The sequence below is a fragment of the Echeneis naucrates genome, chromosome 16 (genome assembly GCF_900963305.1).
Source record: "Echeneis naucrates chromosome 16, fEcheNa1.1, whole genome shotgun sequence".
Lineage (NCBI taxonomy): Eukaryota > Metazoa > Chordata > Actinopteri > Carangiformes > Echeneidae > Echeneis > Echeneis naucrates.
In genome coordinates, this window is record NC_042526.1 from 18,216,925 (window position 1) to 18,236,330 (window position 19,406).

General features: G+C 41.4%; 1 protein-coding gene across 1 annotated transcript in view; it reads left to right on the forward strand.

The window, feature by feature from the left end:
• The window catches only part of kcnq1.2 (potassium voltage-gated channel, KQT-like subfamily, member 1.2), a 146,995-nt gene that overhangs the window by 76,177 nt on the left and 51,412 nt on the right, over positions 1 to 19,406 (forward strand). Inside the window, exons 12-13 of the mRNA XM_029522545.1 lie at positions 18,153 to 18,228; positions 18,968 to 19,062. Of these exons, the coding sequence (XP_029378405.1) occupies positions 18,153 to 18,228; positions 18,968 to 19,062 (171 nt within the window). The remainder of the gene's footprint in view (positions 1 to 18,152; positions 18,229 to 18,967; positions 19,063 to 19,406) is intronic.

Genomic DNA, 19,406 nt, shown 5'->3' on the forward strand with positions numbered 1-19,406 from the left:
CCTGCCATTACACCATCGGGTGATATCATCTTAAGGTTTTATGTGAGAAGATGGAAACGAAAAAAAAAAAAAAAAATGCACAGGCCATGTATTTCTTCATGAACGTGTGTTTAAATGTCGCTATGTGTGTGTGTTTCCATCATGTGTCAGGTGTAGTGGACAACTCCACACAGAACAGGGGAAGAGAGACACTTCCTCCTCAGATTTTGATGTCGAGACTCATTTCCTGTCGTCACAGTACTAGAAAGAGCAGGGAAGGGGGGAAAAGAACATGCTCTTTTGAACGGGCAGCTTTTGTTTTGGCTAGCAGCCTTTCTCATTACATGTACAATAGCGATTGCGCCAGTTCGGATTGTGTGACTACGATCTCATCAAAGTTGGAGTTACTACCATATTCCGGCAATGTTTTTCCAAGGTTAATTTTACGGATGACTACTAAAAGAGTGTATTACAGAACAATTGAGCGTTCATTCCACTCAATCTCTTTTCAGTGTCTTTTGTCAGACCGACAGCTCCTGAGGACTCAGGGAAGACCAACTTCTACATTTATAAACCATCTGTAAAAAATATTGAGAAGGAGAATCTTTAACCGGCCCCCAGGGAGCAAACCAGAACATTCTGTTATTGTTTTCAGAGAGGAAATAATCCGTTAACAGTAGGATGCGCTCCGCTGGCTGCCTTATTTATTTCCTTTCAGAAGCAATTAGGGTCCGTTAATTAAGTCCATAAAATGCAGGCAGAAGTTGTGCTCCAGGCACAGACATGGCACTTAACCTGACACGTTTCTAGGAAATGAAATGGTGAAGTTTAATCATTCATTGGAAATGGAAAAGACGAGTCAGCAGGGGAGACCTGGTCTTAATCTGTAAGGGAAATACATTGGGGTAGTAATTGACCATAAAGGAAGGCTGCTTTGGTAACATAATTCATGAAGCAGATCATTCCAAATGGTAGATTCAGCCAGCGTATCCCCCTGGGCCTTCATAATGTCACAAATACAGTATGTGATAGATGATACTGCCTTGCCACCTGAGAAAAAACATGATACTTGGTGAAACAAGACACTTACCAGTTATTCTGATGCTGCTTGATGTCCAGTGGAGCAGGTGACAGATGTTAGTGGGGTTAAATCTGTCTCTGCTGGTGGATTCCTCACTAATAAACTGTGCTGCAGTTATGACAGCCCTCAGCAAAGCAGGACCAGAGGATCCACAGAGCTGCTACTCCGCTCAGTCTGTCTGCGTCTGCAGTATCATTCAGTGTACAGTACAGTATGGTGGCATGGTAACACATGTGTGCATGCATTAAAATTGTAGTGAGAATGCTTTTGTGTGTGTGTGTGTGTGTGTATGTGTTGGGAGGGTTCTCAAGAGATTTGTACACCTGTAGGTGGGTGTTCATTACAGCAGGCCTGAGTGATGGCTTGGCCTCTGGGAGGCTGTTGTTCATTGTCATCTCCTTTCACTTAATCAGCCCTCAATCCCAAATCAGAGGAGACCACTAAAGGGGCCTCTTGTGTGTGTTTGCTTGCACACATGCATGCATTTTTGTAGGATTTAGCTATGCACTTCATAGTTGAGGTTGAGCAGTGGCTACACAAGTTTGCACATGCGGACACGTACTGAGGCACACATTGTATCTACACCTCCTCACCTTATCAGCAAACCACCTGTGCACAATTTTGAGACGGATTAGACTGGCACAGGCTGGCCCTTGTTTCACTGATATGTTGAAATTACACCTCAGTAGTTGTAGCAGCACAAGAACCAAATGTCCCTCTGTTTCCATCTCTATCAGGAGCTTTCAGCTGAGGAGATTAGCAGTTGACTCATTACGGGAAATGCTATAAGCGGACGTCATTTTTGTGAAATGACACTGAACTCCGCTGCAAAAAAATTTTCTCTGCAACTGGCAAAACTTTTTCTAGTTTTATCTGTTTATTATTATATTAATGACTATTTATTTAGCATCACTGTACAAATGTAGAGGCTGATTCATATAAATAATCAACTCAGATCAGACTAAAACTGGTTGCGCGCAAAGCTCCTCTGGAGGGATTTCCCCCGTTCTGATATATTTCCGATTAGAGCATAAAATCAATCATCATTCATCATCTATCTTCTCAATCATAGCAGAAGCAGTTGTCCATCTTTGTTATTTTTTTTTTTTTCAACATCCAAACAGGAAGCAGCAAACATAGCTGATAGTGCGGAAGCAACACTGAGACGCAAGAATATGTGTGGTTTGCTGAAAGTCTTTTACTAAACACGGAAGAGAGGCAAGGGTGAAATAATTTTAAAGTAGGAAATCATGAATACAAAGCCAAAACAGTAATTTTATGGACAGGTTATGACCATCATAGTGACTGTAAGGTGAATGACAGTCGTACAATGATAGGAAGTATGATGGAAAATAATCTCAGTAGAATTTTGTCTTGTAAAGTACCTGCAAGATCCCCATTTATTTAAAAAATCTAAAGTGGCAAATAAAGTTGTGGCATTTATGGCACTAATGTACACTACAGGATTTTGACGAAGACTTGCTGGGATAATTTTTTACAGTGTAGATGCCTGTGCAGGTTGTTCTCTGTGGCATGTGTTCTGGAGCTAAGCAGCTAATTAAATGACATCGCTATACCTGGATCCACTTGGCCTCCAGTGAGGAGAGAAAGTAACAGCATGGAAGTAAAATAGGAGCAGTGAAGGACAAAATAGAGGGAAGACAGGCTGTAAAGTGTTTTTGTGCATGCATGTGTATAGAAAGAGATAAAAAAATAAATGCCTCCAGCTGAGAGTATGGTTTAGGGGTTGTTCTGTTTTTAGGGAGTGTATGCTTTATGTGACAAAAAGAGAAACCTGCTCACATCCATTCACATCATACTTGAGTTTGACTGTTCTGGTCATATCAGATGATGATGTGTGGTTGTAAAATAAATTCAGTGAACTCTTTCCCTCCTATTTAGGGATTGTAAATATTGCAGAATACATTTCTAATACCAATGTGTAATATACAGTAGAAGCCAAAAGTTTGGACACACCTTCTCATTCAAATGAAATCAAAGAATAGAAAAGTGTGACCAAACTTGTGGCCTGTACTATGTATATATGTATATATATATATATATGTGTGTGTGTGTGTGTGTTTGTGTGCATACATGTGTATTTTTGGTGGTTTTCCTCAAGTTATGTTTGAGTTAAGTGATTTTATCATGCTGACTTCCTCTGCTCTGTCAGCAGGGGAAAAGCTTTCAGAGGGAGTAGTGAGTACTCCCAGCTAATAACATTTCATTTGGCGGAGTCAGTAGTATTTCTGGTCTTTGCTCTCTAACTTACACCCGTCCACTCCCTTCAACGCCGCTCACATATGCTCTGGCATTGCTCTGGGGCCTGGGGGTGGTGGAAGACAGGGAGGAGGAAGAGGGTGTGTGTGTGTGTGTGTGTGTGTAAGTATGGAGCAGGCGGACTCCTTTAGCTCCTCTTCCCTTCCCTCTTTCGGACCTGTCAGGCAGGCAGCCAGGGAGTAATGTGGAAATGTGGCTGGCTGGCGTCGACTTGATTAAGTCTGCGCACGTGTCTCTGCAGAGAGGAGACCCCAGGCTTAATCACCACTAGCCCTGACACTCTCCTCCTCCTCCTCATCTCTCCCTCACCCTTTCTTTTTTTCGCTCCATATCTCTTTTTTTCTTTATTTTTCTCTGTCGTCCTTCTCCCCTGCCTCACCCTCTCACTCCTCCCATTCTCAGGGCAAAGGTTTTTTTTCCCTCTCTGCTTTTTTTTTTTTTTTGCTGATTTTCGTTTTTCACTGCTTTTTTTCCCCCTACCCTGCTCACTCCCTGTGTGTAACTGACTTTTCTTTTGTTCATGAAGCCCTTCTTTCACTCTCTTTATCTTGCACTCTTTCTCCCACTGCCCTTTCTCTCGCTCTTTCCCTTTTCTTGCACCACTCCCCCAGAACCCCTTTCTTTCTCTGTTGTTTCTAAGTGCATGTGTTCAAGCCAGTCTTTGTGTGAGTTTGTGTATCCTTATCTGTGAGAGTAGCATTGAATACACATACGAACTTTTGTGTGTGTGTTGTATGTGAGGTTGTGTTTCCCATAATGCAGTAGTGGGCACTATGTAGCGGTGGACAAGCACTGCTCTTGACAGCTCCAGGCGACCTCACTGCTTTCATGGAGAGGATCTCATCTATGAAACGTCCTCCCCTCTTGCACTGGCTTCAGGCCAGCTACAGCATACACAACCGTCTACTCAGCAGCAGTCACATGAGGTACAGTAGACACTGACCTTTTACATTTATCCATGAACTTTATCAGTTTGTTGTCTTTACAACAAAAACAGGACCAACACAGACAAACAACCACTCATGCTCGCATCCACACCTACGGTCAATTTAACGTCGCCAGTTAACCTATACATGCATGTGTTTGGATGGTGGGAGGAAACTGGAGTACCTGGAGAAAATGGCACACAGAAATGACCCAGGCCGGGAACTGAACCCGCAACGTTCTTATTGTGGGGCGACAGCGCTAACCACTACGCCACCCAGGATGAAGTCCAATTGCTCAAAACATGTCGGTCGAATAACTCCCTTATATATTCAGCTGGGTTCAGATCTGGTGATTGTGCGTATGATTTGCATTATTTTCATGTTTCTCAAAATATGGTGGCTTTGTCATTCTGGAAACAACCACACCCACATCGGGATAGAAGTGTCTGGTCAGAAGATGAGGGCGATTGCTTGGGTTGTTTTGGAGAAGTACGAATGACTAGAATCTCTGCTGGTCAAACGTAATGAAGGGAGACGTGTGTGTAATTATACCTACCTATTCACATCTGTTTCATATACAACAAATAGATTCATATAAATTTGGACTCGTGTCAGTAAGCTTAGATTTGTACAAGTTTTAGTTTCTACTATTCTAGTATCTTTAAAGAAATATTGAAATATATATATATATGTGTGTGTGTGTGTGTGTGTGTGTTTCACTGTGCCAGGGCAAAGGCAGCATATTCAGCTTTGTTGTGGTGATGACGCCAGCCCAGGTCAAAAATCTGAGCTGTTTCAATTTTAAAATAGTTATTTTGTTGTAAACTGATGTAATCTTATGTTGTACATATCACAATCTTTAGTGCAGCTCACCTCTGAGTCGTTTAAAAACAAAAACAAGAACAAAAAAAAAAACAACACAAAAATGTATGTTATCAAAAAATATAAATCTTTTTCAGAGTCACACTGGAGATTTTTTTTTGACTCCCCTGTCATCACCCATGTGGAAAATAAACAGGACATTTAACATCAGTACCGTGGCCTAACTCCGTTTAATAGGTGTGGGCGCAGAAACAAACACTTGCAACGAATAAACTAGATTACTGTGCTGCAGTAATGACAATGGCATCGTGCTAAATTTCAATTATTCCAATTTTCTCTGCACCTTAACTTTGAAGTGGTGACATAGTCTAGCATTTAGTTTTAACTAATAAAAGGCTAGAGATGCTAACATTTTGAAAATTGTCATTCATAATACATTTCTTCTGCCTATGTAAGATTGGAGATTGGAGGTCAGTGGCAAGCTGTGAATGACGGTTTGTTTTTTGAAGCAGGGGGAGGGCATGCAGCATAGAGAGCTTTCCAAAAGCAACATGCCCAGTCATCATTTTACTCACACGCTCTGAAATAGACAAGGCTGTGTGCGTTTTGCCAAGTGAGGGCCTTTGCCATGCTCACACACACACACACTCGTCAGCACACACTCACAGACCATGCCCACACCTGTAGCAGCGCTATACTCACCACAGCAGTGAGTCAGCAGGGTAACATGGCAGCGGCAGCAGATGCAGGGCCTTTTGCTCCATCCATCACATGCTGTCATTATCCCAGTGTGCTAAATGATTCTATTAGTGTGTCACGCTGGCCCCTCAAAGCTCCCACTGTTCCCACCTCCACAATGTGGTTCCAGCAATCCAACCCATGCGTTGATAATTTGCCCTGAAAAATTGGCCAGGGACAAGCATCCAATTATGGCTTTGCACCCCATTCCCAGCACCTTGTTTTAGATAACCGCTCTCATAACTGAGCTCTTTGAAAACAGGATGGATCTCGTGCAATTTCTTTTCCTTCATTTTCTTATTTTGTCTGTTTTCTTTTTTTATCTCCATCTCTTAAATTCTTCTATTTAATGTAAGCATTGCTGTTGCTCAGTGTTTTATCACACCAAAGTCAGGTGAAGCATGTTGACCAATATCAGCTGATCGCAAGTTCGTTTAGTTTTATGAAAAATAAATGCCTCTGAACTTCAGCCTGTCATTTAAGGTTCTAGGCTCTGGGCCAGCATGTCTGTATTTCCTGTCTGTCAGTGTGGAACAGTGTTGGAAGTCATATTTCATCATATTCATTACTATGGCTTGCAGGCTGCATCATGTTTTTAGGTCAGTGTTATTATATCATGGTAGTATTACATCAGTTACAATAAATTGTGCATGTCCTTGCATGAGTCTTACTATCTGTCTTGTATTTGTGTATTAACATTTGGCAAGTTTCTATTAAGTCACCCAGAGTTTAAATTATTTCCTAACTGGCAGATGGTTTGACATTTTATTGCTCTAAGTTATTGTTACCATACAACATATATATTCTTCAGAGTTTCGCTTTGATTTGGAGTTTAGTCTAATCCTCCGGGCACTCACTACAGTGTGTTCTGTTTTGAAGGTTGGCAGCTGCTCCTGTTTTCAACATTGTCCCAAATGTTCTGGCTATTGTTTGTTCTCCCACTCGAATTGGATTTCATGTCTTTTGGAGCGCAGTCTAAAGATTATCAGATCTGGCTGCTCGCTGCTGTAGAAATTTCACCTAAAATGATTTTCAAACCATATTGGGACGATATTCAAATGTGTTCATAGTTTAAAATGTAACTATAACTGTAAAGTAACAACAAATGGAATTTGGTGATTTTTGAACTTGATGTCAAACAAGCTTGTCCAGTTCAAACACAACCCTGAGAAACAGTGTAAATTAGATATATTGACTCAAAATACTGAACTGATATGGGAGGATTTTACTGTTAACATTTAGATAAGAATCATTTAATGAATAAGATAACTCTGGTTGTCAGTATTGTCCTGAGACAGGACTCACATTTGAATAGTCCACTGGTCAATTCACCAATGTATTTAAATTATGTGATACGATCAGTATAAAAAAGGAAAAAAACAAACAAAACTGTGAAAAGCAAATAGTATCTTGTATGTTCCCAGCTGAGGTTACAGTGTAATTACTTGATAAGATAAATCTTTGAATGTAGAGGGAGTGGCTCCACATCAGCAGTAATGGGATAAGAGGGGCAGAATTTAAATGTTCTCTGAATGCACCACAATCAGACTGCTGCACAATTAAAAAAAAAATAGCATAATAATGGAAACTTCAAAAATCTAGATTGGAGATGCTTAATGGAGATGCTTAATAATGGAAAAGGTAATCCTCCATGAATGCTAAGGTCTCAAAATCCATATTGTGCTAAAAGACATTTCACTGAATGGAGGCAGAACCTTTGAGTCCACATGCCTCTGTTTTCCATACTGAAGAAAATACGGGTAATATGGGAACAAGACATACTCTATAACACGTGTGTTCTTCACAGCATTATACTAAGGAGTTGTCCACGCTGCCTGCCTATGAAAAAATTCTGCAACAGTGAAGCATCTTGAGAGGAACTTCAGAGAAGTGATACAGGCCCACAATCCACCCTGACACACTCCCCTCCCATCTCATCTCACCAAAGAGCATTAACAGGGTCAATTTGACCAATCACAGATCCTGCTGCACCCACTGAGCCTTCTGATCATCTTTCACCTCCTCCTGGGCCTGTGAACTCTTGGTGTACAGTCATCTGATCCCACTATAGCAGCAAATGAGAAGCAGTTCCTGACCTGGTCTGCCTACACACTCAGAGAAGTGGGATCACAGTTTGTAGTGCTTTCTATGTGCCGAAAAATAAAATACATGATATGGGCTGTCATTTGTTCCAGTCATACAACACTGCACTGTGCTGATGCTTTGTTGGAGAAAACTTCAAATTTACCCTTGACCTCTGCTTTAGGTTAATATACCTATTCAAGATAAAAAGAGAAAAAATTACACATTTTGCTAAATGATCCATGAGGGGAAGTTCACAGCAAATAGTGATAAAAAGCACTATGTTCAGCTATGTCCTCTCATAGTCCAAAGGTAAATTAGGTGATGGTGTATTGAAAGGATTTTAAGCCTTTCAGACTACAGATAAATGAAATCCCAAGTCTTAATCAGATCTCCATCAGATCTATAAAGCTGAGTTAATAAATCAGATAAGTTCTTATTGGTGTACAGACCTAATGATTAACTATCTGGTTGGTCTGTTGCTGCCTGGCAGCATCTTGCTAGAGTCTATAGGGAGTGAAGCCTTAAATTACCCGATTCTCTCAGAGGTCAGGTACAAAGTCATGTGTCAAGCCCAGATCTCTGTGACACAAGTTAGACTTGAGTCCACATCTTAAGTCTTAAGAACTGTGAATGCAGCCATTTGCTGAGCCAAACTCTTGTCTCCTCTTTACCTTCCTCCACTTTCAGATCACAAGCTTTACAGGCCGACGTACACAAATTGAAGAAACCAGAATTTGAGAAAACTAATTTGGAGTCAGTGAAGAGTGTTTCAAGTCTTATTAGCGTGATTGATTGTGTTATTATTATTATTTAAACTGAAAACAAAAGTAAATCAGAGACGAATTGGGAAGGTGATAGCTTTTCATTTAGCTCATCATCCCTAGTTTCCTGTTAACCCAAAGTTTGAAAGAAGCTTGCAGCATCACTCAGCTCCTCTCCTCCCTGCTACTCTCTCTGGAGAGATCATCATTCCTTCCTTTCATTAATATCTGTATTTACTATATACCACAAAACTCACTAAGATGGAAATGTTCAAAACGATTAACAGAAATATATCCTCGTAAACCTGTGGGAATACTTTCCTTTGGCTATTGACTTAGAATGTGCAACAAATAATGGGGGATGAACGATGCTGCTTCTCCACATTTTCCTCTGCGTTCTCTGGCTTTCTGGCAATGCTATTCGACCATTAGGGAGGCCAGCCAGGCTTCCCATAACTAAAAGCATGAACAAAAAAGGCTGACCACTGTAGAAAGGCCTAATTAAACAACAGTCTTTAATGTCAGTCAGCCCCCCCACAGTATAGCCCCAACCACACATGAATGAAAGAATAATGCTCCTTTGAAACGGAGCACAGTTTTATAATCTGAACCCATTGGTTTATGAAAGGGAAAGAAGGCCCATAGGTCAACCTCCTTCTCTTCCTTTCTCTCTCTTTCTCATTCTCCCGTGCTTTCTCTTCCCTTCTACTTCTTCTTTGTCTGCCATGGTTAAGCCAGGCTGAACGTGGCAATTCTGTGACTGCCACCTCCAGCAGGCTGTTGCTCCCCAAAGGGCAAGATGGTGCAAATAGTCCCCTGGACATCCACACACACACACACACACACTCACACACATGAACAACCATGTGCATTGGCATGACCAACTGCTGTGCTCATGTGCTTGGATTATCAGAGGGCTATGAAAGAGAAACAGCCAATTTAAACTAAAAATGGTGGATGTGGTGTGTGTGTGTGTGGGGGGGGGGGGGGGGGGGGGGTCCATTGGTTGCTTGCTTGCTTGCTCACTCAGGAGCCCCAGTGCCAGGTTTTTTTCCCATAAATTGACTCAAGTGGTAAATAAAAATGCAATGGTCAAGCTTGCCCCGTGACCTCACATCACCACTCTCCACCCCCACAACACTCCTTACCACACCCCACCTAAAAGAGGGGACCCCCCGACTTGCAGCAATAAATAGATTCTTTCTCTAACATGCCTAATCCTGCTAAACAGCAACAAATCCTATTAGACCATGAATTATAAATCCTTCTTCACCACCTCGACCCCCCTCCCCCACTGAAGGAACCCAAATGCCCTCCTGTCTTCTTAACGTGCACACCCATACTGGCACGCAGGAAGAGCTCTCAATAATGCCGCTCTTGACGTGAATTTTTTGGATACCCATCTGTCTGGGCACAGACAGCAGGAGGCACATATGTGTATGTGCCTCCTGAACTGAACCGCCTCAACTGGAAGCTGATGTATATGGACTTGTGTGTTTGGCCCCTTGTGAGGCTTAGTAGCCCCAACTTGTCATTCTGGACAGTCAGTCATCCAAGTTGTACTCAGATAAGACAAAATGCAGGGCTTCTAAATCTAGGGGTAAGTAATGCTCCCAATAAGTAGCAGCTCCTGGTCTATTTTATATATATTTCTCCTGTTATATATTATTTCTTCTTGTCAAATATTAGGTTTCTCCATTTGAAATGATTTGTCTTAGTTTACAAGGGACCATCTGGAAAAGCAAATGTTCGTTGGTAGCATATAAAAGTAATGTTGACTCCAGGGCTGTGAGGGGAAACCAAAGGCAAAGCACCTTAAAACCTAAATCCATAATGGCCATGAGTGAGAGACTCTATACTTGTAAATAGAGGTTCACTTTTTATTGAAGTCTACAGGAAATTGACCTACTTCCCACTTCATTTATTATTTCAATGAATGTTTTCAAAATTAATTTGGTTCAATTTTCTTTAATTATTAGTCTTTGATCATTTTAAGTCTTTTGGTGAATTGGAGCATGGCTACCATGTGATTGACAGACTGCCCCAGAAATGTCCCAGAAAATCAGGATAGGGTACAGAACAAGTCAGATCCACCCCTCATTCTTGCTAAGCTCCACCTTCTCTTCCAAAATATATATATATATTTATATATATATATATATATATATATTTGGGGTGGTTTTCAATGGCCAAATTAGAAACCTAAAGCTTTACAACTTTTCAGTTCACAAAGCAGTGGGTGATGCCACAGTGGGTTGCAATTTGGTTTGCACCATATGGAGCAAATGGGAAACATTAAAATACTGTATATATAATCCATATGTAATACCAAACGCTCTTAGTGTTGCTGACTTTCTGGAGAATTGTTCCTTGACAATGCTGGGGAAAAAGGACAGTGGTGCATGTCAGCCTGTGACATTGTGAGTGAAGACTCCTGTGGTGTGTGATGAGCTTGATAGGAGTGAGTAGACATTGGGGTGTTTTGGCCTGTGTCATGTGCCTCCCTTAATACCTGCAGATAACATTTCACCTTGTCAAACATTTTCTGTCCTGGGTAATAATGCTGATGCTGATGTTTTCATCTCCACACAACTGGCCAATCCTGGCAAAAAGTGGATGGGAAATTCTTGAAAAGCTATAGAAACCAGTGGGACACAGTGCCTTTCCAGTCCAGAGTTGGACACTAGTTAGGGGAGAGGCTTTCTGAAAATATTGGACCATCCAAAAAGCAGTGCTGATAGCACCTATGTATGAGTGGATTTATGAGGTTATAATATTATTGTGAAATAACCTAGTTTGTTGGAAAGATAAATCAAAATATAAGGAAAATTTAAACCTTGATGGCAGATGAAAGTTGTGTTAGACATTTTTGGTTATGCTGCATGTATGAGCTCTTTCCCAGCATAAAGTCCATAGAAACCAGGAGAATAAGGAGAAAGGCCTGCTGACCAAAAATGTTTGAGCTTGATACGCTCAGTTGCATACATGTCCATGTCATTAACACAGCTCAGGCTAAACATCGAGACTAGAAGTAGGTCTGGCACTAAAAGAGGGGGGCATTAACCCAAATGCTATTTGACTCTCTAATTAGACTCACTTTGAAGAATAGTTACAACCTCATCCTCCTCTTTGGGCTACACCTTAGGCCTGGAATATTAACCCTCAGACACTGGATTAGTCTGGTCACTTCTATCATGCAGCTTTTGTCCCAACCTTTTCCTTTTTTTCCCACTGTGCCCAGTGTGTCAATAGCTGTGACTGAAAGAACATATCTCCAGGGAATCCATGGCAAATAATTTCCCTAAATATACATCCAATTCTATTTTTTCATCTGCGTTTTACAGGTTGCAATCTTAGGACTTGAGTCTGGGATTCTCCTCGCCCTGTACATTTTTCCCATGGCTGTAGTATTTAATTTTCCCAGCTCTCTAAGTGGAAACCATCTCGCCCGAATCTTTTGGTTAATTTGGCAGTTAGATTTGTGTCAAGAAGAGTTCACCAGTCATTAGTGCACTGTGAGCGGTTCACTCCTCTTTAGTCAGCTCTCTGAGTGGTGGGAAAAGCGGTGTCTGTCTCTGTTCTTCTCAAATGATGACAGGTTGTGTGACTCAGCCGTCATCAACATTTAACATGGGTGGGACTTTTCTGAGGTCATCATGGTGCCAACCATGTCTTGGTGGGATTCCTGTTTGCTTTTATTCACATATACCTTTGGATTTATGTGGTATGTGACAGTGGTGTGTCAGTGCCCATGTGTCCATGAGATCAGACTGCGCATAGATACTTTACACAAGCATTATAGTTTCTAATGATGGAAATCCCAAGCACATTACGAGCATAAAATTTGCTCATTGATCAAACAGCTTGGTCTTTTTTTTCATACTGCTCCGAGTCAGGAAAAAAAGATCAATTGGATTCTGGGGCGACACTGTGAAGAAAAGAATGCCTGACAGACAGGAAGAATAGTGTTTGTCTTACATTTTCTACATTCATGTGTGTATGTACAAAGACATGTCCTTCTTGATGGTGATTGCGAACCAACAATATCTCTGACCTCTCTCTCTCTCTCTCTCTCTCTTTCTCTCTGTGGCCACACACATCAAACATGGCACACTCTCTTTGTTCTCTCTTTGTCATCAGCTCTTAATGGGCACGCTGGCTTGATGTGGCTTTTTTGCTGGTATTGTCTCCAGCATGTCTTGATCAGTGTCCATTGATCTGGGAATGAGGGACATGAAAACAATTGGAGCATAGACATTTGGAGGAGGGGAAATGTGGTATCAGAGGCCATATTAAACCAGCTGGTTCCTGCTGCATGTCATGCACTTGGGCCTTGAAGCCTCAGCTTCTGAATATGACAAGTTCACTCTTCAATGAAAACACAAATAGGGGCATCATTTTAAGGAAAACAGTGATTTTAAACTCAAATGTATAATATGAGTTATCATGAAGCCCATGTCTATTGTCATTTATTCAAATGTGGAAAGAAAAACAAAAAACAACCAACTGCATCTCCTTTGCTCCGTTTCTACATCCTGCCCACATTACAGGATGTTTTGGAAAAACTGCTAACCCCATTTTAGTTTTAGCTCCTCTGGGTTACTTTGTTGCCTGGACATGTAAAATCAGCGTCTTTGGAAAGAATGACGTGGACACCCACGGTTTACTGTCTATACTGTCAAGTCTAACTAAACTTTTTGCCTTTGTCAGCAGCTGTAGTTTAGCTGAAATTCTCCTTGTTAATCCTACATCTGTCTTTGCCATTTGTGGTTAAGAATATTTTCAGCAGTTAATCAGCTGAGTACAACTGAGAAAACAAACAATAGCTTCCTGTTTACTCTGGCTCATGCATGCACGCTGTATTCGAATGGTCATGTATGTGTGTGTTTTTGGGTATATTTGAAAATTAAAATGGAGTAGTGTGGATACAGTCTTAAGCTCCTTTTATATAGGTCAAAATATCTACCAAGTAACCCACTAACACCAGGCTTCTACTGGCTGTGGAAAGGGCTACAATTGGTATTCAGACCTGAGTCAAACAAGTCTCCAGTGGACACAGTATTTTATCAGCTTTGGCTCCACAACTACTGCTGTAAACCTATAAATGTTTCCTCGGAGCGCAGTGACAGACCTGTCACCTGTCCAGCATGCATTATTAAACCAGAGATGCTGCAGCAGCACGAGGGATGAGGCTGTGACTAAACGTTTAGTCTTCTCATACTGAGTCTATCCTCTCTGCAGCTGTGTGTCACTTCAGTCCGAACAGACAGGTAAACTTGATTGACAGTTCAAAAGGGAGTCAATCGGCTTTTGAATCTGCATTTGCTTGCTTTCAAATTGCAGTTTATAGCTGCTGCTTTTGCTGGAAAAGGGGAATAAACAGCTGAGATTCAGCAAAGCAGCTGGGCTATGTCCATCTCATTCCTGACCTGATGTTTTAAGCTGTGGTACACAGTTTTAATGTTTATCAACTGACCACACACATTTACCCAATTTCTGATTGTTTTCTTTCATTATTTTGAGTTGGCCAAAAGTCCTTTAAAAAACAAATTTGGTATAGATGCTTGTCCTTCTTCACATACAATTGGTGTTTTCAGATTATGTCCACCTTGGCGCAGATAAGTGTGAGAAAGACATTTATACTCCTCTTGCAAGAAAAGTTTCATTTCTCATTAAACTAAACCTCAAAGGTTAATCCACATTGAAGTAATTCTTGTGTTCGAGCAGCATTGAAACCCATTTGTTTAAAATCCTCCGTTAATGGTGAAACCATATTGTCCCAGTAGTGCACCCTTATAACTCATACGACAACACCCTCAAGCATGCCATCACCTTCAGATCAAACGTGCCTGAAGGAATGTAGTCGTCTTATCCCCTCAGAGATGTGATAAAGGAAAGTCTGTTTTTGTGGCGAACAGAAGACTAGCACATCACCAGTGCACCAGTTATAAAGCTTATCTCGCACACTCACACATACACACACACACACACTTACACACAAGCCAGCAGTCTTGCTGGGTCCTGACCATAGCACATTGATGTCCAAGGCTGCTTTTTACTGACTGACTCCAAGGTTATTGCAGCGCACCATGGAAGCACAGGATATTTGACGGTCCCCTGCCAAAGAAAGAGCAGAGGGGGTGGGGAACGAGGGAGAGTTGCCATTGACAACTCTGAGATCTCCAAAGTGACCATCTGAAAATGAAAGAAGGGAAAACTTATTAAGAGAGGAGGGTCCAGGGGAGGCCATGGGGCTAAATCTGTCACAGCTTTTCATGAGAAGGATAAGGGCAGTTCATGTGTCCAAGTATAGCTTGTCCATGACTTCTACAGTCGAGCTAATGAAGAATGGCCAGTCTGTTGAGAAGAAGCTAGGAGTTGGAGTTTAATCAGAAAATGAAAGAAGATAAACAGAATCACCCTCTCTAACAGAGAATGAATCATACAGTCCGAGACAATGGAACAAATATTGAAGTCACTGTGGGTGAGATCTGAGCTGCGTTGACTCACGAAGAGTGGTGCTCTGTGGGTCAAATGTTCTACTGAGATGAAAAATAAACACAAAGAAGAAAAAAGTCAGACATTTTGTGAGTGGGAGATGAGTAAGAAGCAAAGTCAGAGCTGGCAAAGTCATTGAAGGGCAATATCACCAGAGAGACATGGGAATTACATTCCTTCAGTTTGCCAAATGTTAAAAGGGAGGTGGGAGAAAAAAAATCCTTCTCATTGATGATGGAGGACCAGGAGGTTGGGGGTAGACTTTTCCCCCCAATACAGGGCCTCACTCCCTTTATATTTGGTTTGTTTGTGTGCATTTCCTCCTATAGCTTGGGCAGACTTTGCATGGAGGGCAGGAAAACAGACAGCAACTCGACAGCCTTTGATGTTCAGGTTTTATGGTCCCATGTCAACACATTGTCTGTTAAGTCCTTTTGTTGTTCCTCTGCCTAATTAAGACCTCAGAGCGACTTGTTGACTCCACAAAGACCCTTGTTTGGGGAGGGTGTGGGTGCTGTACGTGTTTCTGTGTGTCGAGCGTCTATGCGTGTGTGTATTTGTGAGTGTGTATGTATGTGGGTGTGTCCACACTGACTGAGATGTAGCTTGAGAGACACGCTCAAAACAACACACACACATGCATTACCACGCTACATACAAAAGCACAAGCTCGGACAAAAGAATGGAGGCATTCATTTTATGTTTGAGAGCCTTTTAAGTGGACAGAACTCAACACTCGCGGCAGTCACGCTCAGAGTAGCAGCAAACACACGCATGCAAGCATGCAGTGCATTCTGAAACTGCACATTTGCACGTCATTACACGCAGCATGTGTGCTCCAGACCAGTGCTTCTAGAGGGCCCGCAGGCCTGACAGTGATTTAGTATTTACTACAGCAAACATAAGAGCATGTTTGCAGTAGCACTTCATTATTGTCATCCAAATACTTATTCATTTCTGCCCTCTTCTTCAGGAAGAAGCACCTGGTGACGTCAGCGTAAATGGCTGTAAATCCCCCCTTACACATAGACACACACACTGTCTCACAGCTTACCAGCTTAATTATGATACCAACAGATGGCTGAAAGGTCACCTGTCTCTGAGACATACTGTACAAGAAATAGGCAGGGATAAAATTTCATTGAAAAAAATGCTCTTCGGTAATGAATAAACTTCATTAATTCATAAATTAATGTCAATTAATAAACAGAAAATATGTACAGGAACTTGGAAGAATCAACGAATGGAGAACATTGAAGCAAAGCCCTTACACCAATTCATGCACCTCTGTTGCCCGCAGAAAATCACACTTAGTATTAAGCTCTAAGTCAGTAGTCACTGGCATCTATATTGCTTGCTGCTAACCCCTTTTTACTCTAAAAACCTGTAGACTAGATGGGTAAAGACAACGAAGTCGTCAGACCCGTTGCTCCCCGTTTGAATCTCATCCGCCTTGAGTACCGGTGGTGAAAGCAACTTGACAAATTTAATACTGCTGAACTTGTTTTTTTTTTTTTTGTCTTCACTAGCAGCTGTTGTGCAACAAAATGTTAACGCTCCAACTTCCTTTGCTCACCTTGTGAGGCACTGATCAGCTGAGTAAAACTGGGTTCACAATCTGCTTCCTGTTTACTCCGGCTCACGCATGCCTGGGATGGTGTGTTGTGTCTAGATGACAACAGATCATTTTGAAACAAAGACATACATGTGTGGGTGTCTTTCTTATCCATAGAGCATCCTATTTTTACCATGAATATCAACTTCAGCTCTGTATTGAATAGGCATTACTCATTTTGTGTTCTGGCTTTTCAGAATGATGGATGGATGGAATGGATGCTGGCAAGTTCAAAGTGTTCTGTTAAACTTATGTCTGAGCATTATATAATAATAATAATAATAATAATTATCATTATTCATTATATCATTATTATTATTATTATTATTATTATTATTATTATTCTCAAACTCACATGGCTAGCTCTTTAACAGCTACAGTCCTAAGACATGTGTTCCTTAAATGCAGGGTCTTTTCCTGCCTTGGGCTGGATCCCTCTCTGCCAACTCAGTAATTGTGTATTTTCAATTATTCGGACCAGTGAAATCCAGTCACTCAACACACTCTCACTTGGTGTTTTCTCATCATGCATTGTCACCCATGATCGTACATCATCCAAACATGCTGCCGTCACACACAGTATATCCAAGAACATTCTTTCAGCATTTTCTGACAAATATACCAAATGAGCACCAGTGCATAGCACATTGAGTGCCCCGTAGAAAAAACAAACACAAGTGCATGCCATGCACTCATAGTGTATGAGTAAATGTATGTTGTTTGCATCCAGTGGCCTCTGTTCCAGAGTTTAGCCTCATACCACCAGGTTTTCCTTTGTGTTGACACAGATGTGCTGGTCTGAGCTGAGGGACTTTTTTTCCTGGAGGGTCTTCTTTATGCAAACTGCCTGTCTGCATTTCATTTTGCATCAGGTCTCAGAGTCATTATTGTGACCGATAAGGTTGGAATAGATAGAGTGCAGATTAATCTGTGTTGACACACATTGCTACAGCCTAAATGTGTATTTTTGCATACAGCAATAAATAAACCTGTTGACATGTGTGCTTTCCTGTCAGGTGGCCTAAAGTGTTTTGCTATTGCGTGTTACACAAATACTCCATTGATGTTTAAATGCAGTTAAAGCCAATGAGGTGACGCTTGGAGGATACAGTATTTTATTTTTGTCCATGCTTTGTCCTCCCTGAATCATGCGGCAGATGAACTGTCATAAACCAGCCTCTCCAAATTTTGCTTGTAGGAAACATCCATAGACTTGACTACAGATGAACAATGAAAGAACACGTCAACACGTGTCCAATTGGCCGAAGTGGAAACTGTCAAATGTCGATCCAGTTGTAGTTAACTGTGTTTTTTAAAAGAATCTCTGAAGGGCAGGTTTTATTAATCAGACTCCCTCTCTGTCACAGGTTGTCCCATGCCCAGAGATCAGCAGTAAAAGTTCTTCGCAGGATGCAGTACTTTGTGGCCAGGAAGAAATTTCAGGTAAGCAAGTGGAAATCCATCACAGAGAAAAAAACACCACAGAGCTGGGAGACGTACAAATAAAGAGACAGATCAATAGTGAGAAAGTGTGTTGTGTCTGTAGTGTGCAGTTATGCAGGAAGTAGTGTTGGGATAGGGGCGGGCATAAATCAGCTGCAGCCCTGCTGTGGATGTATGTATGTGTGTGTTTGCATGTAAATGCCTGGAACTTGCACCTGCAAGTCTTCTTTGTGCTCACTTTTGTTGAGGCATAGTATCATGGGAAATCTACTGACCTGTCTCTTGGGCTACAGTAGGAATTCACTTGGTGTACTGCAAACACACTGACAGTAGAACCTGTATCAGAACGTGTGCCTTAATACACTTCACTTACCAAAACATAATCATATTTGTGATACTGTGCTATAATTTTCATGCTACATGTTACTACAGTTATTCCAAGTGGCCTTAGTGATCTCTGCACAGGGTGTAGTTCGTGTATACCAATGAAACCCTAAAGAGTTCACTGGGTTCTTTCTGACGCAGCTTGTGTCAACTTCACACTAAGCAAAGGACGTTAACACGATTGCTTTCTACATACACACATACACACACACACACACAATGAGTTAACAATGAACCTTTAACACCCAAGGGGGTTGGGGATGTTTCTGGGGACCGAGCAACAGAGGCCATGCTTGACAATGGCTTTTGTGTCCCTGTGTGTGTTTTTGTATGTTTGTGTGTGTGTGTCCCACAGCAAGCACGGAAGCCCTATGATGTGCGAGACGTGATTGAGCAGTATTCCCAGGGTCACCTCAACATGATGGTCCGCATCAAGGAACTACAGAGAAGGTGGCGTCTTTGATCTTGTTTCTGCTCCTCTCTCTGTCTCCAACTCTTTTTCCCCCCTTTCTTTTAATAAGCTATGCTTAATACTTCAAGTAATAGTAAAAGTTGTCACTTTAAACAAAACAGATGAAGTCTACTGACATCAGGCCAAATAAAGAAGAGATTATTACTTTCTGTAAACACTTGGGCCTTTTTGTTTTTAGCGCTTTGTTAATGTTCAACTGACATGCAGAAGTCTCACTCGTCTCTGATCTGTTACACTAAGAAGTTAAAGCTTTTGTCCTGTTCCAGGAAGTTTGCTCATTTTTTTTTTTTTTTAAGTGATTTTCTGTTTTTCATCTACACCA